This window comes from Marmota flaviventris, chromosome 3, assembly GCF_047511675.1.
Source record: "Marmota flaviventris isolate mMarFla1 chromosome 3, mMarFla1.hap1, whole genome shotgun sequence".
NCBI lineage: Eukaryota > Metazoa > Chordata > Mammalia > Rodentia > Sciuridae > Marmota > Marmota flaviventris.
The window spans coordinates 58794860-58811297 of record NC_092500.1 but is presented as its reverse complement, the minus strand read 5'-3'; the positions used below and the strand labels follow the sequence as shown (position 1 = coordinate 58811297).

The 16438-nt window shown below is 43.3% G+C and overlaps 1 protein-coding gene across 14 annotated transcripts in view; it reads right to left on the bottom strand.

Moving 5' to 3' along the window:
- Positions 1-213: 213 nt before the first annotated feature.
- Positions 214-16438, bottom strand: part of R3hdm2 (R3H domain containing 2) — a 149792-nt gene continuing 133567 nt past the window's right edge. For all 14 annotated transcript variants that reach the window (XM_071609733.1, XM_071609734.1, XM_071609731.1 and 11 more), the window contains 10 exons: positions 14553-14795; positions 14148-14274; positions 13750-13910; positions 13165-13319; positions 11694-11794; positions 5792-5961; positions 5137-5284; positions 3276-3373; positions 2940-3024; positions 214-1778 (listed from right to left, as the gene is read on the bottom strand). In XM_071609733.1, coding sequence (XP_071465834.1) covers positions 1438-1778; positions 2940-3024; positions 3276-3373; positions 5137-5284; positions 5792-5961; positions 11694-11794; positions 13165-13319; positions 13750-13910; positions 14148-14274; positions 14553-14795 — 1629 coding nt within the window. In that variant the 3' untranslated portion in view covers positions 214-1437. The remainder of the gene's footprint in view (positions 1779-2939; positions 3025-3275; positions 3374-5136; positions 5285-5791; positions 5962-11693; positions 11795-13164; positions 13320-13749; positions 13911-14147; positions 14275-14552; positions 14796-16438) is intronic.

Here is a 16438-nt window from a genome sequence, read left to right as displayed (position 1 = left end):
CTCAGCCTCCCAAACTGCTGGGATTACAGCATGCACCACCATACCCAGCAGTCTACAGCCTCTTTAATGGTTCTCCTCTGAAGGGTTGCAGAACAGTATAGCCCAGAGGGTCCGTAGGTAGAAAGTTCTATCTTGCAGGCAGGTTACTTCTGCTCTTCATTTTTCTTCAGCTGCACAGGACAGAGACTGCTGAACACACATGGGCACTACAAGTTCAGTTGATATAGCTTTTATTATAAGAAACCTCTAGTTCTGTTTCTGCCAAGTAGAACCCAATCTTCTGGGCTTTCGGACTAAAGGCCCAGGTTCTCCATCTCTGAAAGTTTTCAGAAGATTAGATAGATAGGAATGAGGATAGCATCTCAACACAGTTCTAGACTTCACTCATCCCTCCCCAGATCAGTTGCAAAGGCTCTAAATGAGAATTAACAGGATGGAAGCAAACTCTTGGGACACAGAGGTTCAGAGTAGAGAAGTGACATGTTTGATGAACCAGTTTGTAGCAGAGGTGCAAGAGCCCCAAACCAAAGTACTGACAAAACTTAGCCTTCTATCAAAATTGAGTCCAGGGGAGAGGGAGGAATAGTGTTAGGGAGAGGTATGTGCACATGCTGGGGAAAGCCATCCCAACCCAACAACTACCCTCCCCAGCTGCCCACAAGCTATAGGGGTTATACCTACCCAGGGTCTTCAACCCACACCTCACCCTCCCATACACACCAGGGCGGCAACAGAGAAACAGTGACTGATGTCCAGTGTCAGTTTTTTTTTTTTTATATTTAAAAACAAAATCAACCTCCCCCCAAGTAATCCCCCAAACAAACAAACAAACAAAAACCAGATTAAATAAAATTTACAGTGAATATACCCAGCAAACATCTGTATGTGCAATTAAATACTGTGTCTGTTACTGTGGCACAAACCTCAAACAAACAATATACAAGTGTTCTGGGGGTAAGGGGAGTCCCAAGTTTTAACTCTGGGGGGTTTGGGGAGACAAGATGGGGGAAGTAAGAGAATGGGGAAATCAATTTTGTTTTTCTTAATTCTGTCCATATAAATATACTCATAAAGACCAAAAAAGGAAAGGGAAAATAGGATGGAAAGGGAATAAAGAGGGGAGTGTGGGATGCTCCCAATTCTACCTGACCGAAAAAATAAGAAATTAATTCTGTGGTGGAAGAAGAGATTAAAAAAATGATAGAAGAGGATGGGAAGGAGAGGGAAGCAAAGGGGGTCCAATCAAGGAAAAAGAGGGGACCCATGGCAGGGAATTGGCAAGGAGTCCAGTGCCAGTGTGAGTCTGTTTCCCTCTTCATCCCTAATGTCTTAGGCCCCAGTTTGGCATCTGTCTCCTTACTTTCTGCCTCTGTTCCATCTGGGTCCTCTCCACTCTGTCCCCAGGCCCTATTGTGACAGTTCCTTCCCCTTCTCCATTTATTGGGAGCTGGCTCGCTCCAGGATCCTCAGGTCATAGTTCTTTTTGGCCACTCGAAGTTTGAAGCGACTCACAGAGTTGTTCAGGCGAAGGGAGGCATTCTGGGCAGCCAGGGGGCTGGGAAACACAGCCACAATGGTGTAAAAGGCAGCGAGGTCTGAGTGGCGGCCATTCTCGGCAGTCCCACTGTTGTCCCCTCCACCCCCACCAGGCAGCCCCTGAGCATCCTTGAGCCACTGGATCTTGGCGCCAGACATGGCGAGTTGAGTGAAGAGTTTGTCTGCCTCAGTACGAGTGATGCCTTCAGGAAGATCTGTCACCTCCAGCACGCGCCCAAGGACTGGAAGGGGAGGAGAGAAGATATTTTGTGAGAGATAGGGTAAGAAGGATTGGACAGCAGCTGGGCAAAGAAATATCCAGCTAAGTCTGTATACAATGTCCTTAAAAGCTTTGCCACTTAGCCCTTTCCTCCCCTTCCCAATTCAACCCAATACCCCTTCCCTAAGACTTTGATCAGGGAAACTTAACAGGGGGAAAAAAGCGAAACTCTCTTCACCTAACCCAAAGACGTAGCTTGTAAGAAGGGTCTGGGAATCAGAATCCCAGGCTTATGATCTCAGGACAAATACCTGTGTTCTATCATCAGGTGTCACTTTTTTTTGGGGGGCGGGGTATTAGGGACTGAACCCAGGGGTGCTTATCTAATGAGACACATTCCCAGCCCTTTTTTATATTTTATTTAGAGACAGGGTCTCACTAAGATGCTTAGGGCCTCACTAGGTTGCGGAGGCTGGCTTTGAACTTGCAATTCTCCTGCCTCAGCATCCTGAGCTGCTGGGATTACAGGAATGCGCCTGTGGGTTTTAAATAAAGAGTGGGTTTTAAATAAAAAGTGAACAGAGAAATGATGCTCCACCCCCAGCAAGGTGTTATTCTTATGAAGGAAATATTTTTGCTTGTGGTCTTTAGTAGATCAATCTGAAACATGTTCCTTTTCCACCCAGAGGCTGCCCCAAATAGATTCTTCCTCCTTAACATTTTGGAAAGTGAGTTTCCCTTCCTTTCCTTTCAGTTCAGCTAACTGCTGCAAATAGGATTCTGAGAGACCTTGTATTCATAGCATGGAAGGGCCTGTAGGAAGAAAGTTACTTCTTCCATAATTCTCTATCAGTTTCCTCCAAAATCAAGTCTAGCACTACCCAAAGGTAGATGTCCAGCATTAAGATCAGGACTGCTCCCAGGAGACAGTTGGCTAATAAGAGGCTCAGCAATTCCCATGACTGTGCTATTCCCAATTTTTACTGTGATCTGCCTCAGGACCCAGAATGGCTTGGTAAGGGGACTGAGATACTCACTAGTGCAGCTTTTGTTTGCTCTTGAGCACAAAAGGCTCGATTTCTATTCCCCACCCTCAGTTGGATTTCCTATTCATCCTGGACTGGTACCAAAGGGCTAGAGAGCTGGGCACTTTCTCTTAGGGATTTGGCCTTCTGCCACTCACCAACATCTGCTGTGCCCAGGTCAGTGGAGGCAGATTTGAGTGCTTGTCTCTTGCTGCGGTTTCCGTGCTTCAATCCACTCTGTCCCTTCAACATTTGAAAGATAACTCTCACTCCAAGTAAATAATAATGACCACCTTGTTTTTCAGTATCTGCTTGAGAGACTGAGTAGAACCTAACCATGAGGAGTCCACTCTACAAGGTGGATTGGCCAATGAGAAACAAGAGTCCATTTTTTGTTTGTCCACACAGCTGGTTGGAGCAGATAGCTTACAGATAGGCACCCAGATGAGAAAAGGGGGCAGTTCTGATGGCCCTAAGGCGGTGGACACCCTTACCTGGTGTACCGTGTAAGTTGACTGGCTGTGAAGCAAGGGAGGGCAGATGGATAGATTGTACTGTAATGGCTGGCCCAACAGGGAGTAGCGCCCATCACCTAGAGAGTAAGAGCAGATGGTTTTCTGAAGTTTGAGCTTTACAGTTTAGTTATTATGAAACTTCAGGGGGCTCTGGAATTGAAGAGCCATAGTGTATACTATTCCTACCTTTTCTATAATGACCCACATGTCTGACTTAAGGGCTGTCTTTCTTCCTAAACACCTTGGCTTTCAGCTGTATCTCCCATTGTTGTCTCCCCATTACCCCTGCCAGGCAGCCCTGAGTATCCTTGAACCACTGAATCTGTGTGCCTGAGTGAAGTCTGTCTGCCTCAGTACAGGTGATGCCCTCAAGGAGATCCATCATCTCCAGCACTTGCCCCAGGACTGGATGGGGAGAGAGAACATTTCTCCATTTTGTACACTGTGTCCTTTGTCCACCCAGGTGGGTGAAGCAGATGACTCAGAGATAGAGGCTCAAAAAGGGTTGCTTTCATAGACAGAAACCAACAGAAATGATAAAGGAAGAAACCTATAGACCCTTGGTGAATGTCTTTTATCTCTTATACAGATTTCCTCCACCCCCAAACCCAAGGGTCCAAGTTCCTTATGCATGTGAGAGGTAATACAGTGTGGTGGATGAGAACACAGCCTTGGTGCCAGATTGCTTAGATTAAAATACTGGCTCTGCAACTGGAAATATGATGTTGGGATGTTTTCCCCTCTTTAGTATTGCTGGAAGGATAAATGAATAAATGAACATAAAGCACTTATCATATTAAGCACCACAAGTGCTACCTATCACCAATAAAATGTTACATTTCAGAGCACTTTAAAGTTTTAAAACCATATTCTATAATCTTTTTTTTTTTTTTTGGGTACAGGGACTGAACCTTGAGATACTTAACCACTGAGCCACATCCCTCAGCCCTTTTTATTTTGAGACAGTGTGTCGCTAAGTTGCTTAGGGTCTTGCTAAGTTGCTGAGGTTGGCCTTGAACTTGTGATCCTCCTGCCTTAGCCGCCCCCCCCGCCCCCCACCAAGTTGCTGGGATTATAGGCAGGCACCACTGTACCTGACTTCTAATCTTATCTTTTATATATATATATATATATATATTTTTTTTTTTTTTAGATGTAGATGGATAAAATATCTTTATTTTTATTTACATTTTTATGTGGTGCTGAGGATCAAACCCAGGGCCTCACGCAAACAAGGCAAGCACTTTACCACGGAGCTACAACCTAAGTCCTAATCTTATTTTTATATTGCTTGAGACAGTCAAGTCAGAAAGCAAACAAGACTATCTTCAACTTCATCTCATGTTTACCTCATTTTTATAGATCAGAAAACTAAGGTCTAGATCTGAGCTTAAATAACTTGCTCAACATCATAAAACTAGTTTGTGGTGGAAATGAAACCCATGTTTTAGCCCAAACCCAGTGTTCCCTCTTTTAAAACCTCTTTTAAAACCATACTATTCTCACAGTCCCACAGTCCCAGCCCTCAGACTCAGTACTGATGATAGGCTAAACTCTTTAGTTCATTAGAAAGTTCAATAAACTTTTTCTCCAGCTCTTTTACCCTACTTGGTAGTAAATACAAGTACATAAAGGAGGGCTGGAATAAGTTAATTAAGGGCATCGAGAGAGATGGGTAGGTTGTTGTTGGTCTCAACAGGGATGTTAAAAGAAAAGCTAGCTCCCAGAATTGAATCAGTTACATGGGTTCCCTGACTATTGTTGCCCTCTAATTTCCCCAGCTAGAAGTGGTTTGTGAATGGTGAATTCCACAGCAGCCAGCCCTAATCTAACCCCCTACCCTGTGCTGGACCCCCAGGCCGGGGGAACTGTGTGAGGACAGGCAGGGGACTGAGTCCTGTGCAGACATTGCTGAGGCTGGTGACAGGAGAGGGTGCTGGAGACTGAGTAGGAGATGTGACAGGGCTGCTGCTCATTTGTGTGTTGGCCTGTGGAAGAGAGGAGCACATATCACATAAACACCAAACATTATTCTCTGCATATTCCTATGGCGTGGCTTTAAATTTACCTCTCAGGAAATAATTTGCTCTTGTGAACTCTGCCAAAGTCAGATTGCTCCTTGAAACTGATTTCTTAACCCTTAATTAATTAATTAACATCCACTTTTGACATACCATGTGCAATTTTTTTTTTTTTTTGGTGGTGCTGGGAATAGAACCCAGGGCCTCATTTAAGCTAGGTGAGCACTCTAACACTGAGCTTCAACTCTTCATTTAAAATATTCTCTGATGAGCATTTACTAGAGTGTATTCCTTCTCCCACCTTAGATTTTAGGTTCCTTAATGGAGAATGCTCTCTTCAATTTCTTGTGTTTCCCCCCGAAAATACCCAGGGAAAGATGTGTAAAAGAGGCTGCTCCGTCAATAACAAAGATTGCTCCCTGGGAATATTCTGGTCCCCTCCTTGCCAAGACAAAGCAGGGTTGGAGGACTCACCTGGGGGCTAGTGTCAGGATTGTACAGGTCTCCAGGCTTCTGACCCCGCTGGTCCATGCTGTAGTATTTACAGTGATTCCATGGAACCATGGATGGATTTTGGGGGGGCTGGGGTCCATTAGGGACATTCAGTTGCATGACCACCACTCCTGGTCCTGAAGGTGACACTCCTGAGTGGCAGGAAAAAAGCAGTTGGTTAAGAATTCAAAGTATATTTTATTCTTCCAGTTAGCCCTGAGTGGGAAAGCCAGTAAGCAATACACACAACTCACTTCAGGGTCACTCAAACAGTGTCCTGCCAGGAATCTGAAATCACTGCTGATTTGGCTTCTGACTCCCTCTCCCCAAACCAGTGGAAGTTTGAGTGGAAGAGAGATGATGCCAGTGCTCTCTTGGCCTTCACCTGGTGAGGGGCACTTTGGTATGCTTGGCAGAAAAAGTACTCCATTCCGTCAGAGTTGGGTATTACCAAATACCCAGGTCAGATTGCTCAAAGGTCTGGGCATGATAAAGGGCTGTAGACATGCACAAGTTTTTCTGGTAAGGGCTACAGGTAAGTCAGAAAGTTCTGATTGTACTAGAGAAGATGCACACAGCTTCATGGAGCCAGACTTCAGAAATATTTCTTGGCCAAGGGTTGGGTGGGGTGGGGTGGGAAACCTTTCAAGCAGAGGGAATAGCATGGAAATATACATCATGTTTAGGAAATGACAAAAGACATGAGGTGCGAAGACACAGGCACTATGTAGGGGAAGCAGCAAAAGCTGAGGTATATTTATGAAACAAACATTTATTGAACATTTACAATGTGCTAGTCGTTTGGCTGAGCACTGAGTGTGCAAAGAACAAGCCTGATCCTGCTCTCCTAAAAGGAATAGTCTGCTAACAAGTCAGACATTAAACAAAGAGTTAATGTCAAAGTTTGAAGTGCATTTTGGTAAGATGCTTGGACTTTATCCTAGAGGTACTGGGACAGAACTGATGCTTTGACTGCCAATCCAAATAGCAAAATGTAGGATAGTGAAGGGAGGAAAACTGTGGCAAGAAGACCCATTAGGAAGTTCCTGAAATGGATGAGGAGATTCTGAATGAGGTCAATACCAGAGGAGGACAATGGGAGTTCAGACATTCTGACTGCTACAATGACAGTTTCAGGTGATGGGATGCAACCCTTAAATATAGGCACTGGTAACCATGGATAGCCTCATCAACTCACAGGATGGAGGAAGGAAAGGGCACAATGAGGATGAATATTGTCTTAAATCCTCTTCGTGGTAAACAGGTAAGAAGTCAGGGAGAAGTAGTTGATGGACAGTTCCCCCAGGGAGGAATAGGTACAGTTTCTGCTTCCCCACAGGGGATTGTCCAGTCAGGGGGTTTGCTCTTGACCTCCCAGGCTAAATTCTGTTGAGACTGAGTTCCTGTGTGTGGTAGTAGAGAAACAGGAGCTGAGGTATACTAGATTGAAAAATCTGCTGTAATGCTGCTGTTTTCCTGGTTCTGTGCTCCAGGATTGCTACTACTGCTGCCACCATATTGCTTCCTATGATGGGAAATGTTGCCTCTTGCCCTGGGCACTAGTCATGCTGGGAAGTGAGTATGATTGCTTTTCTCAAGGTAGTATTGGTCAAAGGAAAGGAAAAGCAGCAGCAGGAGGCCTGAGAGAGCCCCTCAGAAGACATGGCATCTATCAGATCCTATTCCCCAGCCAATGTGTGCCTCCTACCCTTTAGGGTTTATCCAATCAGGGAGCACAAATAGTTAGAGCAACAGGCCTGTATCTCCCCATCCCCTACTGAGCGGGGGAGAGGGTATTCATCAGTATGGTTTGTAGAAAGGCCACTGGAAAATTGCAGTTGTGGAGTATCATGCATTTAACAACTCTCTCCTTACTATAGTTGCCTTGGGCATTTTTATTTCCCCATCCTAAGAGCCCCATCCACTCCAACATCCTCTTTCAACAAAATTGCAATTGACCTTATTCAAACTCCTCATTGATACCTGAGGGAGCCAATGTAAAAATAATCAAATCCACAGCTTTTCTAGAAGGCAGCTCATAATCTGAGCCCAATGCCCTGGGCCAGGAAAAATGGGGGATGTGTGAGGGTACAGGGGTGAGCATAAGCAAGGCAAAAGAATCTCTAATATCAAAGTGTAGCCATAAGGAGCTACTGGGGGCTCAAGGGGAGAGAAGAAGAAGAAGAAGAAAAAAAAAAGCCCACATATTATTTTCTCTGATTCCAACAAAAACAAAGCCAGGATTCTTAGTCTACAGCCTCTTTCCTGATCTCCTCCCCATACTCAGTCCTCCCCCGCTGGCCTGGAGCATTGTTCCTTCACTCAGGCGAGGACACAGAGCACTACTCTGCTGATGAGCTGATTTTTATGCTTCTCTTCCTCAAGCCAAAAGCAGGTGGCATCCGTTAAGCAGCTGAACTGTCGCTACTTCTTAATGGACGTGGCAATAAAAAAGAAAGACAAAAACCCACTGCCCAGTGATGGCACTCCCATATAATCAGGTTGGGGGAAGGAGTCTGGGTTGAGAGCTGGTAGGAAGGGGGAGAAAGGGGCTGAATAAGGAAATCAATTTCAGCTTGAAAGCTCTAAAAGGAGAGGGGACATGTGAATGGCTTTTTAAGTGGCATCATTAAACCTGGGCAGAAAGGTCGATTGGGCAGAGCAAATCGTATAAATATAAACAGATGACATTTATGTCTGGCAGAATTGTTTTTCGTTTTTTGTTTAGGTTTTTTTTTTTTTTTAATCACTGAGGTGGAAGACTGATAAGTTTTCTTCCTTACCCCCAGGAATCGAACCTATGGAAAACAATGTCTAGAGAAATAAAATCCAAAGGTGTATTTCCCAAATTGTAGGATAAAAATCAGTATCTTGACCTTTTCTCCTTTTTCCCTTTGGTGGGGGAAAGGGGTATCTTCAGGAAGTGGAAGAGAATAGTCTGAGCTTTCGAATGCCCCCAGGTAAAAAAATAAACCAGTAAGTATATGACAGGCTATTCCTGTATGCATCTTACTCTGTCCATGCTGCTGTGTCACTGTGAGTTGGGAGTACAGGTATTGCTGCCATTTCATGTCTAAGTGCATCTTCCCCTGACAAGCATCCCTGTAACAACCTCAAGGGACCCACAGCCATTATTTTGGTAGGAAGAAAAGTGTTTCCTGGAGTTATAGTTATATCTAATATTATAGGGGAGGAAATAAGGTACAGGCTTGGGGGTAAACTGGGCAGCTACAAAAACGTATTAATAAATCAGAACAGTTGTTCCAGGAATGACCAATCTAATCCCTGCCTTTATTTTTGGAAAAGTGACCATGTTGCTACATAACAGGAAGGCGGGTGACTGTTCTTTGAAGGTGACAGAGCGGTCCTTGTGGGCTATGCCTGTTGTCTATATTCCCAATAAAAGGTAAACTGGAAATGAAGGCAGAAGAAGCTTCTCCCCTTTTATTTTTTATATATGGACCTTTATTTTATTTATTTATGTGCAGTGCTAAGAATAGAACCCAGTGCCTCATACATGGTAGGCAAGCACTCTTCCACTGAGCTACAACCCCAGCCTCAGAAGCTTTTTCCACTCCCTCCATAAATAGTGATTAAAAAGTTAAAATTACTGGTGTGGTAAATATGGTCTCTTAGATGACCTGGGTAGAACAGAGGGTTTCTAGGTGTAAAAGGGGCAGTTGGAAAGCCCAAGATCAATCAAGATGGCTGGGAAGAAAGGAGATATTCCTGGGAAAATTCCAAAGAAGCAAAGGAAATAAATGATGAAGAAGGTTTCCTCATTTCTTTTTTTTTTTTTTTTTTGAGGGGGGGCGAGGTGTGGGTACCGGGGATTGAACTCAGGGGCACTCGACCACTGAGTCACATCCCAGCCCTGTTTCGTATTTTATTTAATGACAGGATCTCACTGAATTGCTTAGCACCTTACTTTTGCTGAGGCTGGCTTTGAACTCATGATCCTCCTGTCCTTAGCCTCCAGAGCTGCTGGGATTACAGGCGTGTGCCACTGTGCCCAGCTTCCTCATTTCTTTAGATTTGAAAAGCCTAGATTATCTCCTTCTTCCATACCCCCAGCCCAGATGTCTAGTGTTAGCTTCCAGAATAGCAGCTGTTTTAGTTGACTTAATCCAGAACTTAATCTGTAGTTTTTTTTCTGGATTCAAAAATCTTATATTTGAATATGAACAAATATAACCAAAGACCAAATAGATAATGACATACCACAAAGGATATACACAAAAATGTGTATACAAGTATACCTGCATGCACATGTACACACTTATCTTAATAAATAGGAGAGAAAATGCCCTGCGGTACCAAGCACCACCACAGGCTACAGTGGTTCTTGGAGCTAGTTTCTACAATTTCCATACTCTGCTGGGAATTTCAAGGCCAAGTTCCCCTGGTGGATAGGAAAAATAGTCGAAGACACCACTTACATAATAAAAAACAAAAGTCTATTGAATTTAAAACCTCAGACTGTAAGAATCCATGTTTAGCCTAGATGAAGTCAGAAGTCACTGCTCCTTAAAGAACTGACCATGTCTTATGAGCAAGATAATTCTAGAACTACCTCATAGAGAGGGTGTAAAAAATTTTAAGTGAAAAATTCCATTTCTAAATGGGAGAAACTGGCAAAATATCTCCCTCTCACCAGAAGAGGGCACTCTGACATTCCCACAATAGAGTGGAACCAAGATGATTAAAGGCTAAATTGAGACTTCCCTCCAGAAACTCTGAAGTTTCTTTAACTGCTGTGGGATGCAACATAGGATATGGAAAGTCAAAAGTCCCAAGTTCAAGTTCTATGATAGTGATCTAAGTAAGTAATGTAACCTCTCTGAAGTCTTAATTTCCTCCTTACAAAGTATGGTAAGAGTTCAAATATCAATGTATGTGAGGCACACACTAAAAGTTGCTAAACTGATATGACTTAAAAAAAAAAAGCATTTTTTTAACTTCCCCCACCAGAGAAAAGCCATCTAAAGGAAGAATGAGTGCAGGTGACAGAGGTGAGTATTTTATGACCCAAAAGTATCTGAGTGTAATACTGGATTCAGGAAAGAAGAGAGGAAGGGGGAGGGGGAAAACTGGGGAGGTAGGGTAGAAGAGGGGGTAGGAAGGGGAGAGGCTGGGGATGTAGCTTAGTGGTAGACTGCTTGCCTAGCATGCATAAAGCCCTGGGTTCAGTCCCCAATTCCCAGTGCTGTCAAAAAAAAAAAAAAAAAAGAGAGAGAGAGAGAGCGCAATATGGACGCACACACATGAGCACAGGTGCTCAGAGCACAGCAGAGTAAAAGAAACCCAGAGATATGGCTTCCTAACCTCATCAGAGATCAGCTCCAGCACCCTTGGATAACCCCTGTCAAGACTTTGGTCTTTCTTCATGATGAGGTCAGTAAATCAACTCTAAAACTTTCAACTTTCAACTCTAAAGCACAAGCCTGGCAGCAATGTTTGCCCTTACCAGTACCCAAGCCCTCCCCAAATTCTTTTTTTTTTTTTTTTAAACAAATGAATTTACATCCTTTCCCAGCACTTTTAATTAATTATTATTATTATTTTTTTTTTTTGAGAGAGAAAGAGAATTTTTTTTTTTTTTAATATTTATTTTTTAGTTTTCGGCGGACACAACATCTTTGTTTGTATGTGGTGCTGAGGATCGAACCCGGGCCGCACGCATGCCAGGCGAGCGCGCTACCGCTTGAGCCACATCCCCAGCCCGAGAATTTTTTAATATTTATTTTTTTTAGTTTTCGGAGGACACAACATCTTTGTTTGTATGTGGTGCTGAGGACTGAATCCAGGCCACACGCATGCCAGGCGAGCACGCTACAGCTTGAGCCACAGCCCCAGCCCCTCCCCAAATTCTTTATCCTCTTACCTGAGTACTGCTGTGGCATCTGTGGTGGACTGCAGGGAGAAGGAGACTGAGGCATCTGGTACTGTTCAGAGCCAGGGGGCTGTAGAAACCCCACAGAAGGGCTAGAGAGATGAGAAGAGAGGAGTGGTGAAGCAGTAGAGAGGGTAACAGCTCCTGGCAAACAGCTGCTGCTTCTTTGGGCCTCCCTGTGGGAAGCAGAGGCAGCTCCAAGCCATTCCCAGACCAATTTGCTGTGCAATTTCTAAAATCACTCATCAGTTCAAAGTTAATTATATATATTTGTACTCGATCATCTTTCAATTAGGAAGCTGCTAATCAGTGCTACAGATGGAATGTTAGCGACACATGCTCTTTTCAACAGTGTGGAAACACCAGGCATATACACATGCGCACAAACATGCGCGTGCATGTATGCGTGCACAGATTCTAGAAACACAATAAGAAACAGGCAGAGTGTGTCAGAGAAAGACACAGAATGTTAGAAAGAAATGTGTTAAACAAAAGTAAGAAGATGTATGATTTAGGATCTATGTATAATGGTGTACACTGAGAGTCCCTAAAGACAAATGGGTATGGGGGGACCCACAAGATTCAAAACAACATAGAGACATATATATAGAAAGAGATAAACAAATATACATTGGGAGACAGACACAGAGAAATGCAGACAGTTAGACCCATACTTGAGTTCTAGTTCCAGCTCTACTTCTAGCCAGCTGTGTGACTTTGGGGATGCAACCCTACCTGAAATTTCTTCATTTAAAAATCAAGACAGGAAAATAAAATAAGGGCTGTGGACTAGATTATTTTTAAAGTACGTTCTATGGTTATGATTCCATTAGCTATGATATACACTTATACAGAAAATAGATATACAGAAATAGATGTGCCATTAGAGTTTCATCTATAGACATACAAGTATACACAGAAACTTATGTACATAGAACCCAAAATTGCTTTGTTCCTTTTTTTGTGTGATACTGGGGATTGAACCCAAGAGTATTCTACCTCAGAATGGCTACATCCTCAGCCCTTTTTAAAATTTAAACTTTAAGATATATCTCATTAAGTTGCCCAGGCAGGCCTTGAACTTGTGATCCTCCTGCCTAAGCCTCCCAAGTAGCTGGGATTTCAGGTGTGAGGCACTTTGCCTGGCTCCAAAATTGCTTCTTTTAATGACAAGTACAGTCTCTGAAACCTAGTTCTCAGTCCCACTGATTTGAAAAATTAAAAAATGGGGAATATTATAAGCATCCATCTTTGAAGCAGGAATTTTTTCTCTGCTGATGGGCTCTATGCAAAGTTAAATCATCAAGGAACAAAGGAAAATGAACTCCCTCATATTCTACCTGCTTTAGAGCACTACTGGGATTCTTACTCCTGTGTTTCCTAGGCCAATAGAAACAGAAGACAATACAACAGTTGCTGAAAGTCTATGAAAAATATACCGTTGCTCTCCAGCAGTCCTCACCTTGTACCGTTCTGCTGAGCTGGTGGGATCATGCTGTAGTACACTGGTACACCCCCTGCAGGGAGACCTCCTTGTACAGACTGGCTCGCAGGGACCAGCATGGGTTGTTGAAAAGGTGGCTGAACCACATTTTGCGAGTCACTGCCCACTGGGACCTGGGTAGAAAACAGAATATCTAATTGTACTCTTGAGTTCATCTACAGAACAGCTTAGTCATCACTAGATCAGGGCATTGCAACTTCCTTCTTTACTTCTTACAGCCTCCTCCTATTCTCTTTATTTGTCCAGAGGAAATGGTCACAGAGCGATCTCCATTTTCCCCTTCTCTGAATATCACCCTTGGGCATCTGACATAAGAAAGAATTGATTTCCTTTAGACCCTACTTTCCCAGGCATTTGCACGGCTTTATAAACACAAACAACTTAAAAACTCCTCTCAGACTTTCTTTTAGAGAAAAGTCCCTAAAACTTCTAGGGGGAAATAGACAATATTTTAGTATTGAAATTGTATGGATGATCCTGGGAGGCTGTCCTTTTCCTCATCTCAAGGCCTGGGTGATCTTTCCCAGTGCAGAATGCACTCACTTGGTAAGAAGGCAGTGGAGTGTACTGAACCACCAGGCCTTGCATTTGGCCCCCCATGTTGCTCCTCTGGTTGCTGAGCAGGCCTTGGTTCTGGGGCTGCTGGACCCCAATCATGCCTTGGTAAGCCGCCTGTTGCTGGTTAGGCATCATGGGCTGTAAACCTAGGGATAGGCAAAGCAGAAAAAAACATTAGTATAAATGTTTAAAAGGCAACTTTCTAGCAGTAATTCCCTTCTCCATTCTATTTTAAGCCTCCATCCCCCCACCCCCATCCCTAGCCAAAGAACCTGGGCCCCTCCTTTGGACCCTAATAATTCCTTCTTTTTTTTTAAGTGGGGAAGGTAATTTCTCTGTCCTTTTCCTATGAGCCATCTTCTTACACCAGTGGCTCCTCTTACCAGGCTGCTGGGATGGCTGAGGCAGCTGTTGACCACGTTGGGGGCTGTAGGCCACCGGGTGGGAAAGAGGTCGATATTGCTGGTTGGAATTAGGATATTGTCCAGGGGGATAATAAGAAACCTGGATCTATAATAGAGAGGAAACAAATTACTAAATACCTCAGGGCTGATAGATGGAAATTTGTAAATAGAGATATTCTATTAGGCCAGCAATTACAAGATTATTATACAAGTCTGAAATATAATAGCACTTGTGTTAGAAAGAAGACCTTCTGTCTAGAGTGATAATGCTTAAGCACACTGTGGGGAGAGTACCCCTTCTGGTCTGCCTAAACTAGAAGAAGGAAAGATTAAATACTGGATAAACTGAATTAGAGACTGAAGTTGAGGACAGGGGCTGCTTACCTGTTGAGGAGGCTGTATGTAGCCCTGGGGTGGCAGGACTTGCTGAGTAGGTGGTGCGTGGCTAGAAGTGGAATAGTTGGAAGTGGGGAGGGGCTGTCCGGTGGAAGCCATGATGAAGCTAGTCTGCTGAGGGTGCTGGGAGATAAGTGGGGGCTGGAATAGAGCTGAAGAGGGGTCAGCTGCTTCAGTAGAACCTTGGCGGCTAAGGCTCATTTGTCCAAAGGGGTTGCTGAGGTCATCTGCCTGTTGAGAGAGTTGGAGACTCTTAAGTCTCATGTCCTTGCTTCAATATAGAAAGACAGAAACAACAAGGTTCTCTACAGTCTTCTTTTTAGGGACAGGCCTGCCTTTTTGCCCTGAGAAGGCTTTTTTAGCCTTAAGCCTTTGACATGTGATATTTTAAATTGCTATGAACTGAATAGTAGAAACCTAACTCCAGAGCCATTCTCCTTATCATATGTGAGGCAACAATGGCTACATTGATCATGATTGTTATTAGAATTAGTCTTGGGGGGATGAGTACAATGATAATACAATAGAATGATACATAACAATGATAGATAACTTCTATCTATAGAAAAAACTGGATAAACTAGTGGGTTAAAGAAAAAGATGTTAAGGTTTTTCCTGTTTCCCACCTTCCTCATGTCCCTAACCATAAAAATGGCTCCTATGTTGCTATAGATTCTGTTTTTATAATAAAGAACCTAGATAACACCTCTGAATGGATCCTGGGTGGCTAGGTTCATGTGCCTTACAGCTCTGTCTAGCAGTAAAGGACTGCTGGGCTCCACTCCTGCTGCTTATCTTTTTATTTGCGATGGAGGTCATTTCCACTTTTGTTCTTTGACACTAGCCTAGAGTTCTCCACTCCTTCAGAAGCCACTTCTAATTCTCACCTCCGAAAGGAGGCCAGGGTGAGTGGCTGAGCTAAAGGAGGAGACTGACTGGCCAGACTGTAATTACCTTCTCCCTCAGCCCTCTTCCCTGAGCAGCAAGAGTGATGGTATCCCATCTTTCACTTGTACAGTGATAGGTTATTTTTTAAGTTTCCTTTTTTCTACCCTCTGGATAATAATATATTCTCTCTCTCTCTCTCTCTCTCTCTCTCTCACACACACACACACACACACACATACACACATGTGTGTATGTCTACCAGAGCAAGAGTTTTTTTGAAAAGAAACTAGCAGAAACCAAAAGACAATGTTGTACTGCAGTTTCACTTTACTTTCAGGGATCTGTTTTGCTATCTTATTGGTTAAGAATAGATGATAAAAGATAAGAGATTAGTCTTAGATTGCAGATTATTTTAAGGTCCATGTTCTAGGACTTTTCAGAATAAAGAAAAGAGATAGGAGAAAAGAGCGGAATTCTAGTGAAAAAGCAGAAAGGTATAATAAACATAAAGTAAAAAAAAAAAAAAAAAAAGAGGACTCCTATAACCATGATGGAAGTTATCAACTGTGAGGCAGATCAGACCTTCAAAGTATTTAAGTCAGGGAATAATTTAAATAACATATACTGTGCAGAATACTTTTCATATAAAACAACACGTAAATTAGGTAAAAAATGGATCTGCTGGGTGCAGTGGCGCATGCCTGTAATCCCAGTGGCTGGGGGGCTGGAGCAGGAGGATCATAAGTTCAAAGCCAGCCTTGGCAATGGCAAGACGCTAAGCAACTCAGGGAGACCCTGTCTCTAAATAAAATACAAAATAGGGCTAGGGATATGGCTAAGTAGTTGAGTGCCCCTGAGTTCAATCCCCAGTATCAAAAAGCAGGGAGGGGGGTGTTAAGATTTTAAGCTTTTAACCACTGATACCAAAGAAGTCTGTAGTTGTGTTATTATTTTTAAAAGAAACTGTAGAGAACCATTCTGTACAA